Source organism: Rutidosis leptorrhynchoides, chromosome 3 (genome assembly GCF_046630445.1).
Source record: "Rutidosis leptorrhynchoides isolate AG116_Rl617_1_P2 chromosome 3, CSIRO_AGI_Rlap_v1, whole genome shotgun sequence".
Classification (NCBI taxonomy): domain Eukaryota; kingdom Viridiplantae; phylum Streptophyta; class Magnoliopsida; order Asterales; family Asteraceae; genus Rutidosis; species Rutidosis leptorrhynchoides.
In genome coordinates, this window is record NC_092335.1 from 444908024 (window position 1) to 444934701 (window position 26678).

A 26678-nucleotide genomic window follows, 5' to 3' on the forward strand; every position below is an offset into this window, starting at 1 on the left:
CAGGATAAGGTTTATCGCGTTTTGGTCATCATGATATGTGATGAAGTGCATCAGAACACGACATGGAAAAGGGGCCGTTCTGACCATTCTGTCGCGTATTAAGCAGCTTTGTCGCGTCCTGTTTATCGCGTAACGCGATGAGGTTGTCGCGTATCGCGATGAGATGTCGCGGATCGCGACATAGGTCGGTTTCAGCTGTTTTCCCAGCTTCTATAAATAGACGAATTTTACCCCAATTTAGGGTATGCAGTTTTTATTCCGAACTTTAGCCTACATCAACTTTAGTTACGAATTTCTTTGTCTTTCTTCATTATTTTACAAGGGTTTAAGCTACAATATCATTCTTGGTTAGTTTAATTACTTTTATTAATTTGTTCTTCATTCAATTCAATGATTATGTTTAATTGTTCTTCTTATTTATTTGTTCTTTGCTTTACCATGAGTAGCTAAATATTTAGTATTCGCTTAGATGCATGAACCTAAGTGATGGATTGCGATCTTTTGGTTAATAATAATTAATTAAAATTACACAAGTTTATGTCTAGCTAAGATCCACCGTTATTAAAGCTTATTGAGTGTTAGATCACGGAAGTTATTGATTAACTAACGACAGTTAAATTGATTAATAGCTTTTACTAGATTATTGAACGTGAATAATTTAGGAATACGTGAGATTTTATGAGGGACACCGATAATAAAATTAATCGTATAGTGGTTGAGCTTGAAATTAGTTGCAATAATTGTGAGGTTGTAAGGGACACCAAACCAACCTAAGTTAGATTATAATCTTGAGTAATACCATTGTGAATTGGTTAGTAACTCTAGGTTAACGACAGTTATACTTAGGTTGCTAGTCTTAAACTGTAGGAATCGACAGATAAATACAGTGTCACATCATTGTAATTGTTTAATTAACGTGTTTAAACGAGTAATCCTAGCCTAGGGAATTGTAGCTAAGTGCATACCTTTGTTTCTTATTGAGTTAAGTTTAATTTACTTTCGCGTTTAATCAGTTTTACAACAAAACCCCCTTTTAAATCTTAGAATAATTAATAGTTCAAGTTTTCAATTACCTGCTCTCTGTGGAACGAATTGGTCAAATACTTGTTTAATTGCTACACGAACTGGTTATAGTTGCCTGTATTGTGTGATAATCGATAGGTATTTAGCTAATAATTTAGAGTACGAAATTACACATCAAGTCCAGACTCACTAATGTATCCTAACGACTTTTTGTTAGACACACTAATGCAAGACCTGGTTCGCTAAGACCACCGCTCTGATACCAACTGAAAGGACCCGTTCATACCGATTATAAACGATTCATAATAGTTTATTTCATTGCGAGGTATTTGACCTCTAAATGATATATTTTACAAACATTGCATTCGCTTTTGAAAGACAAACTTTCATTTCATCGAAAGTTGACAGCATGCATACCATTTCATAATATATCCAACTATAAATGACTTAATAATATTCTTGATGAACTCAACGACTCGAATGCAACGTCTTTTGAAATATGCCATGAATGACTCCAAGTAATATCTCTAAAATGAGCAAATGCACAGCGGAAGATTTCTTTCATACCTGAGAATAAACATGCTTTAAAGTGTCAACCAAAAGGTTGGTGAGTTCATAGGTTTATCATAAACAATAAAATTCATCATTTTGATAGACCACAAGATTTAAATACAGTACACCTATCTCGTGTACTAAACCATTTTTCATAATGCTCGGCAGAGTAGGTTCTTATCCTTTTCTCCCCAGTAGGTTGCCTCGCGATTTTTAATAACCGTACACATATCTCGTGCACAAAAATAATACACATAACCTGTGTATAAAAATCATTCTCTCGATACATAACATTCACTTTGATTTCATTTCTCAACATGGTAACCGACCTTAACATATAACGCGCATCAATAATATCCCCAAAATAGAACATCTCGTCTGTATAATATATAAACTTCGAAGTACTAAACACCACGCACACTAGCTCTTCTGTCTAGTGAACATTCTGGGTGGGGGTGTTAAACCCGGTAGCTACCTTTAGGATTCGCGTGAATTAGGGCCATACCCGTTTCTAATTCTTAGGTTACCAAGCAATAATAATCAGGGGAAAATATTCACAACAATTAGTGGCAATTATCATGTTCAACTAATTCAATAATAATCCACAGAATTTCTGTCTGCATAATAATTCATTCGAGGAATGTTTTGCTTGTGTCTATCTCGTCAAACATTTATAAAAGCATCTTATGTATTCCAAAAATATAGATTTTAAAAGCATTAAATAAAACAGTTGTAAATCAGTTATAAAGCAGTGCATGTATTCTCAGTCCCAAAAATGTAAAGAGTAAAAGGGAATCAAATGAACTCACAATAAGATATTTTGTAGTAAAAATATGCATACGACGGAACTGAACAATGCAAAGTTGGCCTTGGATTCACGAACCTATATCAAGTATATATATATATATATATATATATATATATATATATATATATATATATATATATATATATATATATATATATATATATATATATATATATATATATATATATATATATATATATATATAAAACCTACACTTGTAATTGACAAGTTTATGTATTATCATTAATTGTTATTTTAGTAATTTGTATGTTTTATTAATAACTAAATTAACTATATTTATTTTATATACTTTATTTATTATGAAATTATTAATGTTATTATGTGATATGTACTAAATATATTCTTATATAGCTATTTATTTGGTAAAATAATATAAGTAACAATTTGTATCTTTTTATGATAATAATAATAATAATACTAATAATTAGATTTTTAGTAATGATATTGATATTAATAGTTTTGATAATAATAATAAAAGTAATGTTAGTAATAATAAAAGTAATGATAATAATAATGATAAGATAAAATGTTAGTTTTCATAAAAATAATACTTTTAATAATAATGGTGATTTTTATAATAATGATAATTTTATTAGAAGTTTTAATAGTCATATTAATGATAATACTAATATTAATGTTAAATGATAATTCTAATACTATTAATAAAACTGTTACTTTTAGTAATAATGGTCACCATAATCATACTGATAATAATAATAACTATAATAATATAAAATTTAATATCAATGATAATGGTTTCAATCATAATGCTATTACCAATAATAACCTAATTGATAGTACTAATAATAATACTTATACTAATAATAGTAATAAAAATCTTATTATTAATATTAGTGATGATAGTTATTACAATAATAATACTTATGATAATAATATTAATGATAATCATAATACTTATTTTAATGATAATAATCTAAACTATATTAATGATAATATTAAAAATCATGATAATACTAACTAACATAACAATAATAATAATAATAATAATAATAATAATAATAACAATAATAATAATAACAATACTAATAATAATAATAAGATTTGTTAAAAATTTAAAACTACCTTTCAATGAAAAAGGCTAAAAAATTGCTCCATCAGGGACTCGAACCCGTGACCTTCTGTTAACCCAACACACTCCTAAACCAACCAGTCCATTTTGATTTTCTGATTTATAACCCATTTAAATCCTTTTAAACCCTCTTCTGTTCTATCTTCTCCTTCATCTTCTTCAAAAAAATCAATCGACCCAACCAACATCAATAGCTATAATAACGCGATTGTTGTTTTGTTTAAGACTTTGAAAACGATCAGAAACATATAGTGTTCTTGATTAACAAAAAAAAAATTAATAAAAAAAAAGTTGCTGCTATCGCTGTTATGAAGAAAAAAAAATAATGTTTTCATTTTAAGATCGTAATGGACAAAATTTATAACGCAAAATATATTTCAAATCAAACTTATAAACTTTCTGTAACCTCAATTGAATCCAACACATTGAATTGAACTCGAATTTCGCGAAGAACACAACCTTTGACTTTTTGAAAATAAACTTTGACTCCAAAATTAAGATTCGATATTAAAAATTGGGATTTGAAACTTTCCAGATAGTTTGAGTATGAGATTCCTAACATGATTGCATTATTAGTTTTTGAGAATTGATTTAAATTCGAGACTTGGCTAAAAAAAATTGAAGAACAGGGGATATCGTGTTTTTCTTCTTAATTTCCGTTTAAAATTAAATCATACAAAGGCTGTTAAAGATAATTGTAGTTGATAAATGATAATGTAAGTTGTATGGTATCATTTATCAACTAAAATGGGTCAATTATATAACAATTTAAGATCGTAAAAATAATTTTGACAGGAAGCAAAATAATTGATGGAATAGTATAAAGCTTGATTGATTTTTAACAGAATGTACAATCTGAGAGTGATGTTTAGCAATTTGAGAGACAGAAACAAAATCGTTTACAGTAAGAAAGAGATGTGAAACTGATTCCTATAATGTATCTATATAAATATCGGTATATATATCTATCTGTTCTTTTATATATCATAATCTGTATATATATAGGTATAGCCGTATATCAGTAATTATAATTAATCTTTTTATATAATTGTATTAATATTACACTTAATATTATAAATGATAATAAATGTAATAATATAATAATAATAATATTAATACTATTTAATAATAATTATATTAATTATTATTAATAAAATACTTATAATAATAAATAAGAAAAATAATGATAATAATATGAGGATCTTAATAATAACCAACATGATACTTTTTAATAAGTTTGTTAATAATATTCTATAAGAATGATAATAATATTATTCTTAATGATGCAAATAATTAATTGTATTATTTTCTAATAATATTAAAAATAATGATTTTAATGATAATGGTAAAAATAATAATAATAATAATAATCTTAATCAAAATTTTACTATTCATTATAACATTATAATTATATTAACAATGATAACAATAATATTTGTAACAATAATATCATAACAATTTATATGTATCAATTTTCATCTTCATACATTATCTTTTAAAAATAATAATAATACTATCACTAAATTTTTTTTAATATTAATATTAGTATTAATATTTATATTAATATAACAATCATATTTGTAACTACAATCATCATATTAATATTATATATTATAATTATACCATATATATTATATGATAACATATGTTTATTATTTATACATTTTAATATAAATACATTATATAATATGTGTTTGCATATTAAATATAATTGGCTTATATATTTATAAGTATTATATATATATATATATATATATATATATGTGATATATTATTTTCTTTATAAAAATAAATTTCGACATATAATATCTATAACTTATATATATATATATATATATATATATATATATATATATATATATATATATATTCCAATATACATATGATCATAGAAATCATTTATACATAGATTCGTTTTAGTAACAACCTTATTTTGTATAATCTTTTACATTTTTAATAAGCCTATAATTTGTATCACTCATTTTCAAGTCACCGTTTATTTCTAAAATCATATAAGTTTGAATTTAACTTGCTTAATATCAATCGGAACATCAAACAAGTAATACAATAATTGAATATTTATTTTTAATATATTTTATTTATATATAAATATGTTTTAAATAATAATTATTATAATATCCTATTTTTATTTTATTATACATAACAACAACATATAGTATTTCAAATTATATTTCCCATTATTATATATATATATATATATATATATACACACACACACATATCTATTTACAATTAATTATTCGTGAATCGTCGGGAATGGTCGAAGGTCAAATGAATGTATGATAATAGTTCAAAAATTTTGAGACTCAACCTAACAGACTTTGCTTATCGTGTTAAAATATTAAATCGTATTGAGAGTTTGATTTAAAATTAGTCGAAATTTTTCAGGTCATCACAGTGAGATGTAGATAATCCTTCCCCTATATCTGAATAAAGATAAGTTATTTCTCCACTCAGAGTGATACACTCCATGAAGTAGAGAAAGTCCTCCCCCTCTCTCTCTCTCTTCGACGGATAAAGAGACTATTTCCGAATGGACCTCCGGCCAATAAGTAAGAATTTTTTATTTTATTTTTTTACAAAAATAAAAATAATAAAATATAAAAAATAAAACATGAGATGGGGGAAGAACAACCTCTCTGCCAGGAATGGCAGGAGTGTCTGCTGTAGCAGGCACATCATCAACTGTTCCAGTAGGAATGAAGGGACCATTATTTGCAATACCAGGCATGAGTGGGTTACTAGACTCAAGGTGAAACATGAACCTATCTCTCCAAATTTTATATTCATCTTCATCATACTTGGGTGGTCTGTTTGAAGAACCATTTTCGAAATAAGATGTGTTACTGTATGCAGCCATGAGAGAATTCAGATTCAAGTTATGAGATTATCAAGACTGAAGCTCTGATACCAGTTGTTGGTCCCTTAGATAACAACAGAAGTATTGTAGATGGGAGGTGAATACAATTCTTTTTGCTTAAACAAGTTATATAGTAGTTAAGTGTATTTAAACAGATAATTAAATAAGAGTCTTAGGTAATTTTCAACGTTATTATTTTATTGATATAAATCTCAAAGAATCACAACTGTTCAATGGAGGAACAAACAATTGGTTGATACAAATTACTCCTAAGTTAAGCTAAAGAAGATATCTTAAAGCTATTACACGTTTGGACTTTATTTAGTAAACCCACACCACTGACTATTACAATAGTGGAAAACATCTATTTATAGTAGTCATATTATCCATGTAATTGATCTATTGTCCACTGGTACATATAATGTCTGTACTTGTGTAGACAACATCATCAGAGAGCATGCCCTCTTTCTTTCCTCTTTGGTAGCTATTTGCAGAAACACTCAAATTCGGTTTTGCATCACTATTTGAATAAACAAATAGAATGTTGGGTTCTCTAGGCGTTGACAAAGTATTACACATGTCTGCACATGCGTTAAACTTCTGCATTCCCACGTGGTCTTGTAAGGTCACTTGTCAGCTGCCGACGCGTGTCCTTTTCTGTTCAACTTTGTCTTCGACTTATGTTAAATAGTACAATTGATGTAAACCACACAGAAAACTATTATGCTTGTAATGGAGCATAATTGTCTAAGTGTTGTATGCTGCTGCCAGCTCTACTGGTTCTTCTACTGGTTCACTTGATCTTCATAATTTTCTAGGCACTCATTCTGTGCTGGTTGAAGAATACTATCTACCTTGTGCTGGTAGACCAGGCATCATATTTAAAACACTTGACACAACAACAAATGCTGTCTATACATGAATAAACCTATGCTGGCTGCACATAACATTTTAGTGTACATAATGCTGTTTTGTCATAATTAAATCCTTAATTATTTTGGGGACTCAACCAGTATGCTTGTTGGCGATTCTCCGAAGGTAGTAAGAAGGTATCATACTTTACACCACCAAGATACGTTGGTTTGATAATGAACATGGTAATCTCTTTTTCATATAGTTGAGAGTGTGTCGACTTCTGGGATAATGTTCCCCTTTTTATAGAGCAATCTTGGAGCGTCTCCCAGCTTTCGATGCTTTGGATCGGTCTCCAAGGTGGTCTTTGGAAGGTTTAATTGACTTTCCTTTCGGTTGACTTTAGGAATGCAGGAGACCAAGAAAGTAAAGCCAAACCATTCCTCTTCAGTAGTTGTGGTCGGTAATAGTTTGAACAAGTTCGTCTTGCATTTTCAGAAAGCCGCTATAACCGAGATTTTTTCAGAAATTACTGTGAATTTTCTTTTTGTACCCGGGACATGTATTGGCGTCTAGTTCGATTTAAGCGAACGCGAGTACGAGCAAACCAAGCTAATTAAACCATAACAAATTGAGAGCCAACTATGTCGTTTTGTCAAATTTTATGTGAGTACACGAGATTGTTATCAAGAACGACTCATGAACTCACACGCAACTTAAGTGAAAAAATACCATGAATTAACAAAAATTGAGAGAATGATCTTGTTAGTTCGCTTGCATTATCTTATGGTTCGATCGACTTAGCTCGCACCTTTTGTTCGCTCAAATAGAACGAGAACTCACGCGAAGCTATGTCCCGAGTACACAAAGAAATTTCTCGGTCATAACGGCTTCTCACAAAATATCGACGAATTTGTTAGAACGAGGGATGTATTTTGACAATATATTTTCAATAAATATATATTATCTTATAATTTTTTTTTAAATTTAAATTATTATTTTTTTGAAGTTCCAATTGGAATATGAAATAGTACGGGCCCAATGATATTTTGGCTGATGAAAAAGTTGTCTTGAACGACAAGCGAATAGATCGATCAAACTCAAACAATCACCGGCGACTATTTTCCGATGTCGAGCGAGGGAGAAGATGCCGATCGCCGGCGTGCAGCGGTGACGGAGTACCGGAAGAAGATGCTTCAGCATAAAGAGCTCGATTCTCGAGTTCGAGGAGGTCAGATTTCTCTAAATTTGTTTAATTTGAATCCCTATTCTTCAGTTCAACGTATTTCATTCTTAATTAGGGTTTGTAGTTCCATTCATTGTATCTAGTGTATGATTAATTAGAGATTTCTTCTTTGTTTTTAATGAATTGCTTGCGTGGTTATGCAATTTACATCTTATGTACTACTTATTCCCTTTTCTAATCGTAACTGTTAACGTATCTTATTTTATATTTCTGTTTTTTTCTTGCTTATAGTACTTCAGTATCTGAGTTGAACAGGTAATGATTGAGTTCAATGTGTGTTGTAATCAATGAAAGTTTGGAAATTTGTGATGTAGTTCTGCTGTATTAATAACTTTTTGTACTTGAATGTCACAGGTAGAACCGATTGAATGACAGGTGTCAAGTTTAGGGAATTTTTTAGGGCTTTGTCCTACTGTTTATTGGTTGTATTTGTATGCTATTTTGATTTAGGTGGAGTTAAAATAAGTTGTCGGTTCCGCAATTACTGATTATGCTTGAATTGATTGTTTGTAATTGGAACGACTAGCTTTACTATTCTATAAACTGTAATTAGCAAACTATTGCATGACATTGCTGTTGTATCTTATGTTCTACCTACGCTGTTAATCGGTTACGCCAGTAGGCATGTTGTTTTTTGTAGCTAAAGGAGTAGCAATTATCACTACCATAGAGTTATGTAGAAGCGGTGTCATAATAATTTTAATTTGTGTTTCTTTAGGATTTCAAGTATGTATCTATGGCTTACCTCATTCAGCTTTATTTTTCATTATTAACTTTTGGTCTAGCAAACAGATTTACCTGTCCTATAAAGAATAATCACCTTTGGTTTTTTTTTAGGTTGATTACCTCTGATTTTTCGTTCTATTAAGCTTTCATCATTAATTTTCTCATACAAGTATACAACGTATATAATATTACCAACCAACCAGTTACAGGTTTTATTACTTAATATTATTTCTACTTGATGTTAATGTTTTCATCTATGGATTTTTTTATCCCTTCTTATTGTGACATTTGTGCAGTTATTTACAAACTTTTAATGCTAGTGTAACAATATTAAAACCTTACACATGCAGTTAGAGAAGCATTACGAAGTACAAAGAAAGATTATGCTAAAACAGAAGATGATTTGAAGTCTCTTCAAAGTGTTGGGCAGATCATTGGCGAAGTTCTAAGGCCTCTGGACAACGAAAGATGTAAAACAGTTCTCCTTTTTTTGAAAACTCAATAGCTTTTAATTTATTAGAAATATAGAATCCAATATATATAGTATATAGTATATAGATAATAACAAAACAATGTAGGAAATGTTTGAAATAGTACTTGAAAAACTTCATAGAGTTACAATGGGGTTTTCATCACAGATAATCGTATCATACTGTTACAGAAGTTGGAGACAGTTTTTAAAATAAAATAATAATAATATAATTAATTATATCGCAGTGATAGTTAAAGCCAGTAGTGGTCCAAGGTACGTGGTTGGATGCCGCAGTAAAGTAGACAAGGAAAAACTTACTGCTGGAACTAGAGTCGTTCTTGACATGACGACATTGACTATCATGAGAGCACTCCCTCGTGAAGTTAGTATTCTATCTTTTTTTTCTTTCTATTAGTTATTAATCATATAGTTAGTGGTTGTCCCTTTTTTGCGTTGACTAACACTGATTATACGATCTAAAGGTTGATCCAGTTGTTTATAACATGCTTCATGAAGATCCTGGGAATGTTAGTTACTCGGCAGTTGGTGGTCTTTCAGATCAGATTCGGGAGCTTAGAGAATCGATAGAGTTACCTCTTATGAATCCCGAGCTCTTTTTAAGGGTTGGCATCAAGCCACCTAAGGTACATATTGGTTTTGTAAATAAGTTTCATGTTGTGAATAATTTTCCTTGCATATTCATGGTTACTGAATGTTTTACTGACTTGAGTAATTCGTTTTTCTATGATCAGGGTGTTCTTTTATATGGACCTCCAGGTACCGGGAAGACATTATTAGCTAGAGCAATTGCTAGCAATATAGATGCTAATTTCTTGAAGGTATTTGTTTTTTATATGTAAAGGTGGTAATTTAGTTTTTAAAAGGGTCTATTTCAGTTGTCTTTTAATTAACAAATTTTGTTTTTTATTGTTTTGGTTATCATAATTAACAAATCAAACTAATCTTAGTTCAAAAATGGATATGTGTTTTTGTATAACCAACTCTTTTGACCGACCCATTTGCTGCCTCTAGTTTAATATACCATTTCCATCTTCTCAAATCAGGTGTCAGCTTGTGTGTGTCTAACTTCTGTACCAAAAATTACAGGTTGTTTCGAGTGCCATTATCGATAAGTACATAGGTGAGAGTGCAAGACTGATCAGGGAAATGTTTAGTTATGCTCGTGATCACCAAGTACTGTTACTCCCTTAAACCTCATTTTTTTTGTTATTTTTAATATGTAAATATCACTACTTCATCAATTACATTGTTAACAAGTGTTGTTATGGTTGCTTTGAAGCCCTGCATCATATTTATGGACGAGATTGATGCCATTGGTGGACGTCGTTTCAGTGAAGGAACAAGTGCTGACCGTGAAATTCAAAGGACACTCATGGAATTGCTCAATCAACTTGATGGATTTGATCAGCTTGGAAAGGTTCGAAACTTTGACCTGACTTTGACCTAACTTTTTGGCGTTGACCGACTAAGTTGACGTTTTTGGGCGAAACGGGATGGGCTAGTCACCAAACCGCCGTTTGCAACCATATATAGAGTGACATTTTTGTGATTTAATGTATTTCTTTCAGGTTAAAATGATAATGGCAACGAACAGACCTGATGTTCTTGACCCGGCTCTTTTGCGTCCTGGTCGACTCGATAGGAAAATCGAGATCCCGTTACCAAACGAGCAGTCAAGAATGGAAATTCTTAAAATCCATGCTGCTGGGATTGCTAAACATGGTGAAATTGATTATGAGGCGGTTGTCAAGCTTGCTGAGGTAATGGTAGTTATTTTTACGTCTGTAGATTATTTATTACTTAAGCACTTGCTGATAGCTGGCGTTTGGTTCAGGGGTTTAACGGAGCCGATCTTCGTAATGTGTGCACTGAAGCTGGTATGTCTGCAATTCGTGCAGAACGTGATTATGTCATCCATGAAGATTTCATGAAGGTAACTGTGTCACTAACCCGTTCTGACTTTTAGAAGTAAAAAATTAGTTTATAGATTTCAAGTGGGATCACACAAACTAGTGTGAACCAAAGTCAATTATCTGAGCTTGTAAAACCAAAAGGCTCCATTTGACTTGACTAATAGTTTGATCATAGTGTTGACTGTTGACTAAGGAGTATATGAATAGTCAAAGGTACAATATAGAGAACTGAGACCAATGTGATAAAAATATAAGGATGATTGCTAGTGAACAAATACATTTGGAATGTAGGAAGCTGTTTTTGACATACAAATCATAATTATCTAAGGAAAATCTAGAATGGAAATGTGCTGGCTAGTGAGGTTTGAACCCGAGACCTCTTATGAGAATATTAGTACGCCTACCATTAGGCTATTTTTGTGATGGTTGGAGTCGGAAAATGTAATCTTATATGATGTTTTAGTGATTTGTATAGGCTGTTGAATTGTAAGTGATTGATTGTTGATGTTCTTTAAAATGTTTTCAGGCGGTGAGGAAACTAAATGAGGCAAAGAAGCTCGAGTCAAGTGCTCATTACAGTGCTGATTTCGGGAAAGACTAAGAACTGGGAACTCAAACACCGACAAATCCAGGGCCGTATCTAAGGGCGTGCAACAGTTGGTGTGCTTACTCGAACCTCCAAAGTTCTAGGGCCTTCAAGTTTATTATGAATTGATGTCAACGTATTCAAGCTTAAAAAATGTTATCATGTGGTATCTGTTTTTCAATGAAACCTTTGGTTGTCACGCTAATTAACGATACTTGAATATTGTCTTTGATTTTTAATATTCGTATGTTTTTCCATTCAGTATGCGTTTCTCGATGAGATTGTGATTTAAGATATTATGTATGAAAGTTTGGCGTTTTATAAAACCAAAAGAAGCAGTGGTGTAAGTTGACAATGATAAAGCTAGTAACAATCGGACCCTGATAATCATTAATCAATAAAAGTTTATACATACCACTGACCCATGTAGAGTAGCTATATTAAAAAAGGGTTTGGTTCAAAAATAGAAAGAAATAAAAAACAAATTTCACTTCTCATGAGATAGAGGCTGTGGAGGATCTCACGACATTCGACGTTATGATGACAAGGTTGGCCGGGGAGAGCGCACCGGGTGATGGATCTGCTAACATGTTATTTTACAAGATTGAGAACTGATCCGGGAAAAATTCTCTAAAAGAGACGGTTAATGGAAAATTAAAAATGGCGGGTCTTCGAGGTTAATTGTTATCGTCCGTCTTGTTTTTCTTCGGATGCTTTCGTTCGTTGTATTTCGTCTATTATTCGGTTTTTTGTTTAATTAATATGTTTGCATTTTTTCGGATGTTAAGAAGGCTCGCATATAGATAGTTTTGTTAGTTGATTGCTTTCTAGGCGCGAGCCTTCCCGTTTTCCTCCAGTCCTTTTGTATTATCTGTTGAGTGTTTTCTTTTGGAAAACGATCTCGTTTCTATACGAGTATTCGGCTTTTAGCAAATAAATAAATAATAATAATAATAAATAAATAAAAATAAAAATGAGATAGAGGCTGCACCAGTTTACTCATATCCAAATTTGCACTTATACTAAATGAAAGGTTATCAAAATGAAAATGTCAGAAAGTTACTGCCAGTCTAAACTATCCAAGGTTTGTTGGTGAACTTGTTTGTCCCCAGCTGCCACTACATTAAAACCTGGCAACATAAACACAAAACCAGTAATGAAATGAGGAGCAAAAGCTTATAAGAATAATTGTGTTGTGTGTCACCGTATAAAATAATGAAAATAAAATTGAGAAAGAGATCGAATTTGTTACAAAAATATTACTTGTTGCTTGCGACTTAGAAGAAGCCTCCCAGGTAAGCTGGTTCCCGTTCCAGTCAGTGATTACTCCACCAGCCCCTTCTATCACTGGTATCAGGGATAGGAAATCGTATGGCTGAAAAACAAAAACACTACTTCAGTATCATGATAACAGTTCAAAACACATACACACCTGTCAGCACCTTTTTTGTCCCTTTACAAGATTTTATAGGGTCGTAAATTCGTAATAAAACCAAAACAATTATATAGTCAAAACAATCTAATTATTATAGATATGGCGATACAATGGACGAATATTAACTAATTTAACAGTTTACTGTTTAGCTATGTTTAATAATTGTACTCATGTGAACCTTGCCCCTTGGGAGATTAAATTGAACCAAAGTAGATCCAACTTTTAAGGTAGACGGGTGTAAATTAGCACCTTTACTAGTGTCATTATTAGTCACAAATTCCTTGTAGAAGACATATATAAATATGAAATACATAGTAAGGATCTTACTTTGAGACCAGACTCGACTACAAGATCCACGTGCCCAGATGCCAGAAGTGCATAAGCATAACAGTCGCATCCATATAATGGCACCTTCACCTGTGAAATCATATATACCATAATAATCAGTGATGTAAAAATGTCTACTTTCTTTAAAACCTACACTACAGGGTATGGAACCATGAATTATTTACATGCGTAGATAACGATCTAACTTTTCAAATAAAGTGAGTTACTTACAAGCTTGTAAGCATCAAGATGCACTTTGGACAAGTTCATAAACCCACTTAAGCTGTTTCAAAGATTGTGAAGGTTCTAAACTTTTCCTGTTTGACCCATCAGATATAAAACATAACTCAAACCAACCCATTTCTAATTAAATTGGACGAAAATTTCCCCCTAAAGAACAATGCTTATTTGTAGCCACGGTTGCCAAATTAATTTGTGCATATGTAAATAAGAACTGGAATATCTAGTCAGATTTTAACCTACATTGCTTTACTACACGAGTAATTGATGTATCAAACTGTAAGTAACAAAATACACACTTTTAGTATCTAAAAAAAATAAAAATGGAACTGCCTATATAAAGAAGCATATTTAGCATACCTTATCTCTCACTCTAGCAAATGCCACTTCAGCATCTCCGGTAAATAGATGCGGACTAGTTGTATACCTATGTAGAAAAAATGGTAAGATACAAAAAGAAACGTTAATCATGTAAGCCACTCTCATAGCAGTTATAAGAGATATGTTCTTTTTAGCTGAAAGGACACTTAGAACAATTCATACAGATACGCTTGTGAAAGATTTGGACAGCTTCGAGTGGATATTTCTTGTCCATTCAGTCTAGTTGTTCTGCCTTTTATACCGACCCATCTTTCTCGTAAAACAGGCTGATCAATTATGCCAAGAATCTGAAATCGAGCAACAAAATATTGATAACACATGCGTGCATGTCTCAACAGAAAGTTCATAAGCTAATGAGTTCTTATATTCACCAAAAAATTATACACATTTTATCATTTGCTAAGATTTTAGTTTAAAGCTTATATACATTATAAATTAAAGTTTAGGACAGTCCATGTTTATTGGTTTCATCTTAACAACTACTAGTAGATTTAGCATTGTCATTTGCTGCACGTTTCATCAAAACTGGAGATTATAAACTTTTTATTCAAAATAAAAAAAAAAAAAAAATACTACTATTTGAACTAATTACTACTTGTAAGTTTCAAAGGATGATAATAATTCATACCGGTTTACCTTTCTCGAGTAAAGCAATGAGGGTGCCGAACAGGGGTTTTCCTGAATACAACAAAAGTAACGACTTTTAATCTACCCTACTAATTATGGCTACAAATTTATTAAAAAATATTGAAGAACATTACCTGTGATAAAACTCTTTGTCCCATCTATTGGATCTAACACCCACACATAATCTGCAGATTCTTCTTTACATTGCCAACCATTCTCCTCTCCATAACTGAAATCGTTACAAGAGTTTTCTTTTAGTTAAAAGCAACAAGATGAACTACACGTGATATCCATACGAACAACCAGACATCAAATATTGTGGTATCAAACTTTTACTTATTGGTTGTTCAGATTTGAGCCGTATCAAGGAGAACACTAAGAAAAAATTCTTTTCATTTTTATCTTTTAAGAAACATTAAGGTGTTGTTTGTTTTTAAGATGTTTTGTCTGAAAATCTGCAAATCATCATGTCACTAGAGAAGGTATGCATGCTGAATAGTGAACACTATTTGTTTTTTTTGTCTGCAAAATAATTTAATCATGTCTGCAACACTAAGAAGCGTATTTCTATGTCTACGAGTTAGTTTGCAGACATAATAATTTTATCTTTTAAGATACATAATAGGATCAGAAACTTTTTGATTATTTAGATTCCACCACTGCCTACTCCTACAACAGAGTAACAAACACAAAACAATGAATAATAACTTAAAGAAAAAAAGAAGAAGAAAAAGCTCCAGTGATATCACAACAGATAAACTTCAGCCACCAAGATATGGTTAGTTGAACCTATTCAGATCTAAATATGATGCCAAATGAAGTCATACAAACTTCTAATTACTACTTAAACTAAGCATAACACAATATGGTGATGCAAGATAATAACTTTAACCGAGTGCAATCTCTCCATTAGGCATTCATTAACTTTGATATCTTCCATTTAACTATAACTTAAAAAGACCAGATCAGAAGTAAAGACTCAAAGCAGATTAATGGAATCACAAGCATGAAACTTACATTGCATGAGAAGGAAAACTCTGTTGAATAATCGAAATCATTGCTTCTTCTGCAGCTCTATCAGCTATCGTCACCGGACCTTGCAATAATCATACCAAAATTATCAATCCAACAACTGACTTTCAAAGTCAAAGTCAAATTCAAAGTCAAAGAAACTAACTTAAATCTGGCTTATCAACAATATCAAATCTCTTGCGGAAATACTTCCGAATAACATCTCCAGCTGCATCAGCTAATTTGTTTGCGACAATTGCAAATTGATCCAGTTCAGAATCGGTGTGATTGAATTTTGTAACTGCGTCGATTCTGTTCGAGAGTGATGACATAGTTGTAGTCATCGAGATGATTTTGTTAGGTTTAACGAATGCTAAGGATGTTGCAGGTGATGATGATGCTGTTGATATAGATGAAGATGATAAAAAGTTTGGTGAGAAATAATTAGGTGAATTAGAATTAGGGTTTAGAGATAGAAAGTGAGATTGCGATAGCATTTTTTTCCTTTTTCTTAGTGGTGGCAAAGTGAGTGTAAAAGCAGTGTTCCTGTGAGCTTTGTGAAGGAAGATGAAGATTATTGAAAACGACAAACTTAATTGAAGTAGTCTTCTTGTGAGCTCTGTGAATGAAGATGGAGCTTTCCACTGTTATTTTTTCATTTATCAGTGTTGTTTTTTTTTTTTTTTTTTTTTTTTTTTTTTTTTAAAGAGTATATATTAAGGTGTTGTTTGTTTTTCTGTCTGCAGACCTTATTATGCTGCACACAGTTTGTTTTTTTGAAAACATAAGATAAAATTATGTCTTATTATGTCTGCAGCCTCGCAGACTTAGAAATGTGCTTCTAAGTTCTGCAGACAGAATTGAGTTATGTTGCAGAACTAAAAACAAATAGTCTTCATTATTCAGCATACAGACCTTCAGACCACATCTTCTTTACAAACATGGTCCGCATATCTTCAGATAAAAACATATTAAAAAATAAACAACACCTAAATTCGAGTAGATTTAATAATAACCTAAATCAACACAACAATAACCAATCCCACACTTGTAGGGTATGAGGGAGGTGGGACGTAGACAATCTTTCCTCTACCCTAAGACAAAAGGAAGTCATTTTACCACCCCGAGTGAAACACTCACAAGAGTAGAGAAAATCCTCCCTCTATATGTTCGACGAATAAAGAGATTGCTTCCAATGGACCTCCGGCCAAAAAGATGATGGAAAAAAAATTGATAAGTAAATAAATAAATTGTAAAAAGTAAATGTCGACGCTATGAAAATGGTGGAACAAATTTTCATGGGTTTTAAATGTTGCTTGGGATTCGATTTAGGCTCTAAGCGACAGTCAAGTCGCCAATAAGTAAACGCTTGCTGATGGCTCCCGAAACAAAGCCAATAATAACCTAAATGTGTTTTAAAAAAAATATTCTGGCTGTTTGCTCGCTGCTTTTCCAGCTGAACGCTACTACCTTCCTGTTGCGGTTCTCATTTCTCCCCGATTGTTACAGTTTGAGATTTCAAGGATAGTTTTTCATCCGTTTAGTTGGTGCATTTTTCAATGGCAACAATCGTGTTATCCGACTGATTTGCTCCAGATCTACTTATGTCAGTGTAAAATTGTGGTGGTCTATATGTATTTTTATTTTTAGATGTAGTTTGGTTGACTACATGTTCGAGATTTTGATTAAAGTTTGCGGTGAATTAGCCGTTGGTCTTGGATCTATGTTGCGGAGGAAAATCGGTTTTGATGATGGTAGTTTTACGTGTTTATGGATTAGAGTGTTTCTTTTTTTTTAGCCTTGTTTAATAATCTATATGCTGGTTTAGCTTGCATCAATTGTTTTCACAGAATTGTAAGTGTGACTGGTCAACGTTTATGTTTTGTGTAATCGAGTCTAAGTTTCAATAAATGTGTACAAAATACCGTAGGATCTACTCAAGCAGACAGTGGTCTGTATCATTGTAACTTTAGCTCTTTCCGCTCTTTTATATTTAAATAATATAGTTTCAATAGATGTGTACAAGAGACCGTAGGGTTTACTCAAGCAGACGGTGATCAATAATAGAGTATAGTTTCAATAGATGTGTACAAGAGACCGTAGGGTTTACTCAAGCAGACGGTGATCTATATTAAGCAGACGGTGCTTTATACTATCGCTCTTCGCTCTTTTATATTTAAATTATAGTAATTTTTTAAGGAAAAAAATACGTGGACCTATTTGTATTAACTATTGAAAAAAGACTCGGTTACAAACCAATTACACCGACTCCTTTAATACAAACACCAATCAAATATTGAAACCAATGAACAAATGATCTCCGTACGATCCTGAATTCGGTTAAATGAGAAAATGATGACTTGATAAGATTATGATCGAATAAAAAACCTAATATGCTTAGGAGAATCTGACGATCTAGTAATGCTCCGGTTGTTGCTCGCTCTGTGGTTGTTCTTTGTCGCCTCTAAGTATGCAAGTGTGGCCAACGGTGACAACAAGGATATAACTCCTAATACGTAACTTGGTTGTGGTTTTTACGAGTATTTTGTGAGTTTAAGTTGCCGGTAGTAGGTGAGTTGAAATTTAATGGAATTTTATTATGATTGGTAGTGACAAAAATCACCGACGTAATTTGGGCAAATTACGATGATTGACCACCTAGAAATATAACAATAACCATCCTATATAGGGTAAACCACATGTGGCTTAATGTTTTCAAAAAAAAAAATACTAAAAGAGAGCATCATTTTCAACTAATCATTACTCTAGTAATAGAGTTAGATTGAAAAGTAAAAAAAAAAAAAAAAAAAAAAAAAAAAAAAAAAAAAAAGTTACCGTCATGCTTAGCTAATAGTACCATATAACTAAAAACAAACAATTTTACACCTAAGATACATCATGATAAAAGACCAAAAACAAGTAGTAAAACAAACATCGCCCACAACAATAAACTTTAAACTTTAGCCGATGGAAATGAAGTTAATGGTGGCCGGGAAGTTTATCCATGATCTTATCCATCAAACCCTTCTTCTCATGCTCCTCCTCATGATGCTCCACGTGTATGAGCTCCGGTTTCGGTTCACCCAATGGCCCTCCCGGTGTCGTAACCGTTACTTTCGTAGTTGCCGTGTACACCTTCTCCGGGACTTGTTCTTGATCCTTTTTCTTATGGCCTGGTAACTTGTCCTTTATTTTCTGCATTAACCCTTTTTTCTTCCTCCTTCCTCCTTCACCGTCGTCCTCCGACTAACATAAGTATCCAAACATTGTTACAAACATCCATAACAAGAACATTATAACATAGCATACTTGTAACATCACAAAATGTGTGACTACAGAGTACAGAAATAACATAGCTTACATAGCCTCCAAATCTACTATGTAACCACTAAATTTTTTAATTTACCATCATTTATTACTATTGATTATTCGTTTTTTGAATGATTTTCAGTCAACTAGTAAGAATCTGTATATCATGTTCGCATTTTCTAATTTCGTCCCTTTAAAATATCATAAATCATAAATGTCAAATAAATTAAACAGTGAATTACGACTTATTTAAAGACCACAAGCATTTTATAAACTTTGCCCCTTTGTCAAAAGGATTTTAAAGACCACATAACTACGTGTTAATGTACGCTTGAATAGCTTCATTTTTCAATTATCAAAAGGATCTTAAACCAACTATGTAAACCTTCCAATTAAAACGTTGTGGATTTACGAGTGAGCATTTGTAAATATTCGTGTTGATTGTGACTTAAGAAAAAATTATCAACAATTACGTGGTTTTGGTGTCGAATAACAATAAAAAACTATAAACTCTAATACGGAGTATTGTTTGTACCAAAACGCATATGTTTACGCGTGATGTAGACACTTAACATGAACAGATCAAATAAAATGTGAGCGCGTCTATATAAATATTTATGCATATTCGTCTTACCGAGCTGGAACTAGAACTAGCGCTTCGTGCCTGCCCAAACTGCTGTTTTTCGCCTTCTGTCCCCGGGTGACACGGAACCGGTCCACTGCCAGCTGGCATAGTTTCAACTCCAGCACCAACAACCGGATCAGTCGGAGTTGAAGAAAAATGGGTCGCACCTTGCATATTGAGCTCGGAACCGATTGTTGTACCAACATTCTGGGTCGAGTGCTGGGTGGTTGCGACACCAGTAAGGTGCATAGGAACACCGTGTTCATCAGTGAGCTTAACTTGATGACCGTGTTCATCGGTCAGTTGAATTGGGTTGCCCTGTTCATCAATAATATCTGCCATTTCTCTAAAATGTGTAGTGTAATTGTAGACGGATTTGTTGTTATGGTGGTTTTATAAGTTGGTTTTGTGTGTATGTTTTTTTAGTAACAGCTTACACGTTTCATTGGTTTTGTTTGAATTAGAAAAGTTATATGCCACGTGGGATCATACCTAGTGCCACGTTCCATTATACTTCACAAGTTTCTCTCTGTTATGTTTTATCTCGATCGAGCTTATTTGTTTATTTGAGTAACTATTGACACGTGTTGATCAAGTATATCGACTGACGTTCGTTGAGACATTCGTTGCGGCATTTTGAAGACTAGCCCGTCTCGACCCCATCCCTTCTTTTAATAAGTAGGTTAACAGTCAAAAGCCGGGTCAAAAGTTTATCTCTGTTATGTTTTATCTTGTTGATCGAGCTTATTTGTTTATTTGGGTAACTATTGACATGTGTTGATCAAGTATATTGAGTGACGTTCGTTGTTACGTCCGCTGCGGCGCTTTGGAGAGTAGCCCGTCTCGACCCCATCCCGTCTTTCAATAAGTAGGTTAACAGTCAAAAGTCGGGTCAAATGCTGAAAGATCGGGTCAATGCCAGTTAAAAGTTATAGATACGGTTAAAATCGATCAAATGTCGGTCCATCTCACATCTTTTTCGACCTTTATATTTGATATGTTTCATCATTTTGGATTATTTGCAAACGACATTAAACAAACAAATGATTCGAAACTCGAAACATCAAGTCTAAAAAGTCAAGATATTATAACATTTAAGTTGTATAGCACAAAAAGAAAGAGCTGCTTTTTGGCAAAATGCAAAACAAACTCAAGTTGACTAGCAAGAACAATACACCAAAGTTTTGAACTTGGAAAATTGAATACAAGTACATTATGCATAATACCCATAGTTTTAACTTTTAACAAAAAGTTCGGATGCTTTTTTTTTCAAAACTTTAATAAAACACAGAATAAAAAGACCTCTGTTTTAAATAAAAAAAACTTGCAAGATGTCCATATCCATATGATGGGTTACAATAACATGCCCATGTCCACCACATATATTTACATACAGTACATATATGTCTTCGGAAAGTCATATAGTCAAAGTCAGTCTCAATAAGCTCAGAAGTCAACTTAAGACATTTTCTGAGTTTTTGCATGAACCATTATAACATCAATCAACCATTTGTCCCAAATCTGCACCAAAACATTAATGCTGTTGTTTAACACGTGCAAGAAACAAAACACAAGTAAATATTAGTACTATTATTACAGTTTGTTTAAAGTAGTAAAAATGTGTCATACCACTGCTGATTTTTCCTGAATTCAGTTAAAACGGGATATATATTCTCGAACGCAGTGTAAGTCTCATCTCTAATCTGAAAGCACAATCATAACGGGTCTTAAACATGTACTTTAAACTTTAAATGATGACGTACGTAATATAACATTGATTACAGTTGTTTCATACCTTTGCTCCTGTGAGAACGATTTTCCCAGAAACAAAAATAAGCAGCACAATTTTTGGTTGTTTCATACGGTAAATCAATCCCGGGAAAAGTTCTGGTTCATACTGTATCAACAAACACACAAAATCGTTACTAAAATTCTTAAAAAAAAAAAAAACCTTACATGTACAACAATTTTGCATACTAATTATTTGACGTTTGTTTCATTGAATGTTATTTTTTTTTAATGACTTACGCTTGAAAAGGCACCGTGAGAGTATGCTAGGCCTTCAAGTCGAATTGGGAATTTGACATCGCATGAGCCAACAATGTTTTGTATCTTGAAATCCTACAAAAAAGGATATAAAAATTATACATGAAGTATTGAAAGAAGAAAAATTTAAGTAAAATGTCGATATACGAAAATTACCTTGAATTTGGCTGAGAATCCGAGTTTTTGAATAATCCGAGCATACTGAAGTTTAACACAATGCGTAAGACAATAACATACTAACTAGAAAAATAACTATTGCTACCATATTTTGATTTCAATGAGCATGTTTGTTTTAATGGCCCAAATCTAAAAACAATGTTGTTTCAATATAAACACCAAATATTCATATAAATGTGTTTTGTTTTTGTTGCAATCAAAATTACACACAAGAAACAAATTTTTGCTCCTCTAGTACCTTACGTGCTGCCAATTTTGATTGTTGTTCGCTCTTGGCTCCTGTACAAACCTGTAACAATCACCATTAGAATATTTAATTATTTAATTAATTATTAAAGTCAAAAGAGATTACAGTCAACATTCGTCATATAAACAAATTTATTAATCTAATTTTCTAACAACATTTGAAATCAAGTTAAACAGAATTGCATGTGTAGCAAATTTTCAAACACACGACAATTCGAACCAAATCATGATATCATTGAGACCGATTTCCAAAAGAATTAACGTTTGGGTCAGGTTTACCTATTTTTGTCAATTATTATTATACTACCTAATGCAAAACCATAATCACAAAATAAAATTTCATGTTTCGATTATATCAACTTAGAAGAGTGTACGCATCGGAATCACAATTTTGGCTATTAGGGTGAAATTCAAAACATCTGACCCGTTTCCATTTAGCCACATCTAATTAAATTAGCTATTTGACTCATTCAAGATAAAACATAACCCACATTGACCCACCAACGGGGTACATGAACTTACCATCTTCCCAGAAGCGAAGATTAAGGCGGTTGTTTTTGGTTCTCTTATCCTCATGATCACAGCAGCAAAACGCTGAAGAACATTAATAAATAAAAAAAAAAATAACTGAGATTAATATATTCTACAATCGAAAATCCAAAAAGTTAGTATAAGTTGAAAATTACATGTCTACGTACTTGTACAATAGTAATAGCAAATTATACATATATTTTTGCCTGTAAAATTCTCCTCCAAAATTTTAATATTTACAACAAAAAAGAATTTAATAACTCACGAAAAAGAGAAATAATACCTTGGGATTATATTCTGCATTACGAGCTTGTAGTGCAATTGCTTTGAGGTCTAGCTTGCAATCCAGATTGACCGTAGATACAATGTTCCTATATGTAAAAACATCAACTAGTCCATAAACAATTTAATACGTCAAATAATATTTTCACCAATTTGATTATGTAGCACACTATTGTCAATTTAAAGCATAGTACGAGAAACGATAACTGATGATATCTCATCATCATCATCATCATCATCATCATCATCATCATCATCATCATTATTATTATCATTACTGGTAAATGAATAAGGAAACTCTATATGTACGGCAAGTGTCATCATTGCAACTAACTATATTTAAGAACTCTGGCAATATTAGTATTTATATAAATATAAATATTGCTGACAGAAAACTGATTATTGGGTATATGTATAACTGCCCAACTTACATTTTTAATCCAATGTTTATGATTATAATTATTTTGATTCTAATTTAAAAACCCAAGCAAACTTTAATCTCAACTAAACATTTTAATATAAATATGTATGACATTTTACGGCCGATATCCCTTCAAAGTTCACTAACAACTAATGCACAGTGCGCGCGCACACTCACTCTTACAGCTTCAATAATTTAGCACACTTGGCACAAACAATTAATAAGAAAATCAAACACACATTTTTTTCACATAACTACATCACCAATGTTTATAACTACCATCACACGTACACCAAATCATGCAGCTTAACATACTACAGACCCAAAAAAAAAAAAAAAAAAAAATCAGCTCTAGTTACACTCACAAAATTAGGTTTTAACTAAGTTAGATACATACTGAACTACCAAATTAGGTAACACACACACACTTACTGAAGAGTAGGAACAATTCCAGATGGGTGTTTGGAAAGATCAACTGGTTGACTACCCTCCAAAACCTGATCCGCCATTAAAGATCTAAAACAATTAACAACAACAAAAAAAATTAGGTTTTTATAATTTTTATCAACTCTTTTTTAATCAAAAGTTAAATCAAGGTACGAAACATCAATTCAAAGACAAAAAATTTCACAAAATGGTACGAATTAGACCTTTAATCAGCCAAATCTGAATTAGGGTTTTGTTGAATCGAAATAATTGAGTGAATCGATTAGAGATTAAAGATACAAAATTAGGAGAAATTAACAAAAGTGGTTGAATAAAGAGCGGTGAAAATTTGAAAAGTTGAATCTTTTATAGGAAGAGATTAACAATTTTATATATCGGATGTATATATAGGTTCTGTATTATGAGAGGGAATTGGGAACAAAGAAAAGGAGCGTTGGGGGATGAATGAGAAACTGCTGAAGATGTGGTCGAGGATATTGGGTTGTAGGGTTTGTTGGTATTTATAAGATACCGATGATACCCTTTTGTTGGGCTTATGTTTATGGGGGTATAATCGTAATATTGAAACAGTGTGTTGGGTAACAGGTTGTGAAGGGAGTGTTTGTGAACGTCGTATTGAGGACTTACACGTGTATTGTAGGTAGGTGCTGTGAGACTGTGATGTTAATGTTGGGCCAAGAGCGGAAATAGCTCATTTGATGGGTTTATATTGGGCCTTCGATTTTGAAGAGATCGAACTCTGTAATCTGTTATTTTTTTTTTTTTTCTTCTGAAAAATTGGTCAAAATGTCCATAAATCGTAAACCGTTCAACTATTTGCCCTTAAATTTATGTAATTACAAAATTGCTCTCTATACACGCACAACGCACGGTGCATCCAACTCCGTGTGTGATGCGTGGTGTGTGTTTCACTTGACAAGATCATATATTTAAAATAAGATTTTCTGACATTTTGTATAGGCCATTACTAGTTAATGATGAAGTTCGAGGATGATTCTGTGGATGTGTTTTTGGTAGTGAAATTGTAATGTCTGCATGTTTTGTGTAGGCCATTACTAGTTAATGTTAGGTTTTTTTTGCTATGTATTGCGCTTTAAGGCTTTGTAATTTAGTGCTAGTAGCAAATGGGTATGTTTTCTCTTAACCCATGTTGCTCCCATTTTGTAATTTTCAAATTTTTCACTATTTTTGTGAAATATTTTTACCTATTTTATTTCAGTTTTTTTTTTCAAAAGAAAAAAGATAATAATAATAATTATTATGACAATTAATAATAATCTATAGTATCTAAAATTTTTTTAATTTGATGATGTAATAATGAAATAATTTCCAAACTTTAAAATGATTTAAAAAAAATATATTTATAAGACATCTATGGTGATGTCATTAAAGTAATTAATTATATTTAATAAAAATTAAAACATGTTAAACAAATATTCAATATGTGAAGCATAATGTACAATCTTATGGTAAAACACTCTCATGACCATATGTACAATATTTAAAGCATTACATACAACCTTATAATAAAACACCCCCATGACCATATGTACATTATTCGAAGCATTATGTACAACTTTATGATAAAAAAACTCCCCTGATCATATGAACAGTCTTTAAAACAAATTGTACATTTTTTTACAAAATACCATATTAACACATATATAAACTTTGAAGCATATTATACAACCTTTATTAAATAATTGCATTTTAAATTTTAAAGAAATTTCAAGAGACATTTGTTATTACTAATAATTTTTATTAAAAATATAAACAGTTAATTTTAAAGCAAACTTTATTATTATTATTATTATTATTATTATTATTATTATTATTATTATTATTATTATTATTATTATTATTATTATTATTATTATTATTATTATTATTATTATTCAAATATAGGTTCTTTTTACGGAATTAACAATGTTATGTAACATCCCAACCCGTTAACCAACCAAAACTGCAAAATAAAAAAAAATTCGAAGCAGGCCTGCCCAGGCAGGGTGCGCGGCGCGCAGCCCTACCTGTGCGCGCCGCGCACAGGGCCTGGCAGCCCGCTGTCCAACTTGTTCCATTTTCGTAAAAATATCTATCACTTCCCATCATTTTTAGACGAAATGTTTTTCACATCATATTAGTATAAGTAAAACTAGCACGAATCCATGATAAAACGAGTTTTACATCGCGGGGCCCACATATGCCCAAAATACCCTTAAGTACAAAATACGAGTTTCGACCACAAAAAGTTTAATTGCCAAACGTCACTAGAGCATGGTGTTTGGGGTTAAACTACCCAAATCTTGGTCGAACTTCCAAAAAGCCATAACCCCCGAAAGCCACTAATCCGTGCGGATATCTTTGCCCTTATCCAAGCCGGAT

At 31.9% G+C, this 26678-nt stretch overlaps 4 protein-coding genes across 4 annotated transcripts; 1 reads left to right on the top strand and 3 right to left on the bottom strand.

Annotated features, from left to right (window-relative positions):
* Positions 1–8242: 8242 nt before the first annotated feature.
* Positions 8243–12452, top strand: LOC139897939 (26S proteasome regulatory subunit S10B homolog B-like). The gene is made up of 10 exons (XM_071880656.1): positions 8243–8458; positions 9550–9669; positions 9917–10053; positions 10154–10315; positions 10424–10510; positions 10779–10865; positions 10972–11109; positions 11261–11452; positions 11527–11625; positions 12132–12452. The coding sequence occupies exons 1-10, from the start codon at positions 8356–8358 to the stop codon at positions 12204–12206; spliced, it is 1200 nt and encodes a 399-aa protein (XP_071736757.1). The 5' UTR covers positions 8243–8355; the 3' UTR covers positions 12207–12452.
* Positions 12453–13168: 716 nt separating this feature from the next.
* LOC139897940 (bifunctional phosphatase IMPL2, chloroplastic) lies at positions 13169–16716 on the bottom strand. Its single transcript, XM_071880657.1, has 9 exons — positions 16379–16716; positions 16219–16297; positions 15336–15430; positions 15203–15252; positions 14737–14861; positions 14554–14620; positions 13954–14043; positions 13455–13566; positions 13169–13321 (listed from the first exon to the last, which is right to left on the bottom strand). The coding sequence occupies exons 1-9, from the start codon at positions 16707–16709 to the stop codon at positions 13251–13253; spliced, it is 1020 nt and encodes a 339-aa protein (XP_071736758.1). The 5' UTR covers positions 16710–16716; the 3' UTR covers positions 13169–13250.
* Positions 16717–19191: 2475 nt separating this feature from the next.
* On the bottom strand, positions 19192–20488 carry LOC139897941 (uncharacterized). The gene is made up of 2 exons (XM_071880658.1): positions 20156–20488; positions 19192–19458 (listed from the first exon to the last, which is right to left on the bottom strand). The coding sequence occupies exons 1-2, from the start codon at positions 20486–20488 to the stop codon at positions 19192–19194; spliced, it is 600 nt and encodes a 199-aa protein (XP_071736759.1).
* Positions 20489–21334: 846 nt separating this feature from the next.
* On the bottom strand, positions 21335–24726 carry LOC139897942 (TATA-box-binding protein). Its single transcript, XM_071880659.1, has 10 exons — positions 24500–24726; positions 24282–24365; positions 23430–23517; positions 23138–23209; positions 22608–22658; positions 22349–22393; positions 22175–22267; positions 21942–22043; positions 21776–21849; positions 21335–21667 (listed from the first exon to the last, which is right to left on the bottom strand). Coding segments are annotated over exons 2-10 (603 nt in total). The 5' UTR covers positions 24359–24365; positions 24500–24726; the 3' UTR covers positions 21335–21666.
* Between the last annotated feature and the right edge of the window lie 1952 nt (positions 24727–26678).

Excerpts from the sequence above, each read along its gene's own strand:
- LOC139897939 (XM_071880656.1), top strand. The coding sequence starts at position 8,356 with ATGTCGAGCGAGGGAGAAGATGCCGATCGCCGGCGTGCAGCGGTGACG. Across the intron at positions 8,459-9,549 it reads CGATTCTCGAGTTCGAGGAG|TTAGAGAAGCATTACGAAGT; the intron begins GTCAGATTTCTC and ends TTACACATGCAG. Across the intron at positions 10,054-10,153 it reads TGAGAGCACTCCCTCGTGAA|GTTGATCCAGTTGTTTATAA; the intron begins GTTAGTATTCTA and ends TACGATCTAAAG.
- LOC139897940 (XM_071880657.1), bottom strand. The coding sequence starts at position 16,709 with ATGCTATCGCAATCTCACTTTCTATCTCTAAACCCTAATTCTAATTCA. Across the intron at positions 14,621-14,736 it reads AATCTTTCACAAGCGTATCT|GTATACAACTAGTCCGCATC; the intron begins GTATGAATTGTT and ends TTTTCTACATAG. Across the intron at positions 13,567-13,953 it reads TAGTCGAGTCTGGTCTCAAA|CCATACGATTTCCTATCCCT; the intron begins GTAAGATCCTTA and ends TTTGTTTTTCAG.
- LOC139897941 (XM_071880658.1), bottom strand. The coding sequence starts at position 20,488 with ATGGCAGATATTATTGATGAACAGGGCAACCCAATTCAACTGACCGAT. Across the intron at positions 19,459-20,155 it reads CTAGTTCTAGTTCCAGCTCG|TCGGAGGACGACGGTGAAGG; the intron begins GTAAGACGAATA and ends TACTTATGTTAG.
- LOC139897942 (XM_071880659.1), bottom strand. The coding sequence starts at position 24,358 with ATGGCGGATCAGGTTTTGGAGGGTAGTCAACCAGTTGATCTTTCCAAA. Across the intron at positions 22,044-22,174 it reads CTCACGGTGCCTTTTCAAGC|TATGAACCAGAACTTTTCCC; the intron begins GTAAGTCATTAA and ends TTGTTGATACAG. Across the intron at positions 21,850-21,941 it reads TCGTTCTCACAGGAGCAAAG|ATTAGAGATGAGACTTACAC; the intron begins GTATGAAACAAC and ends TTGTGCTTTCAG.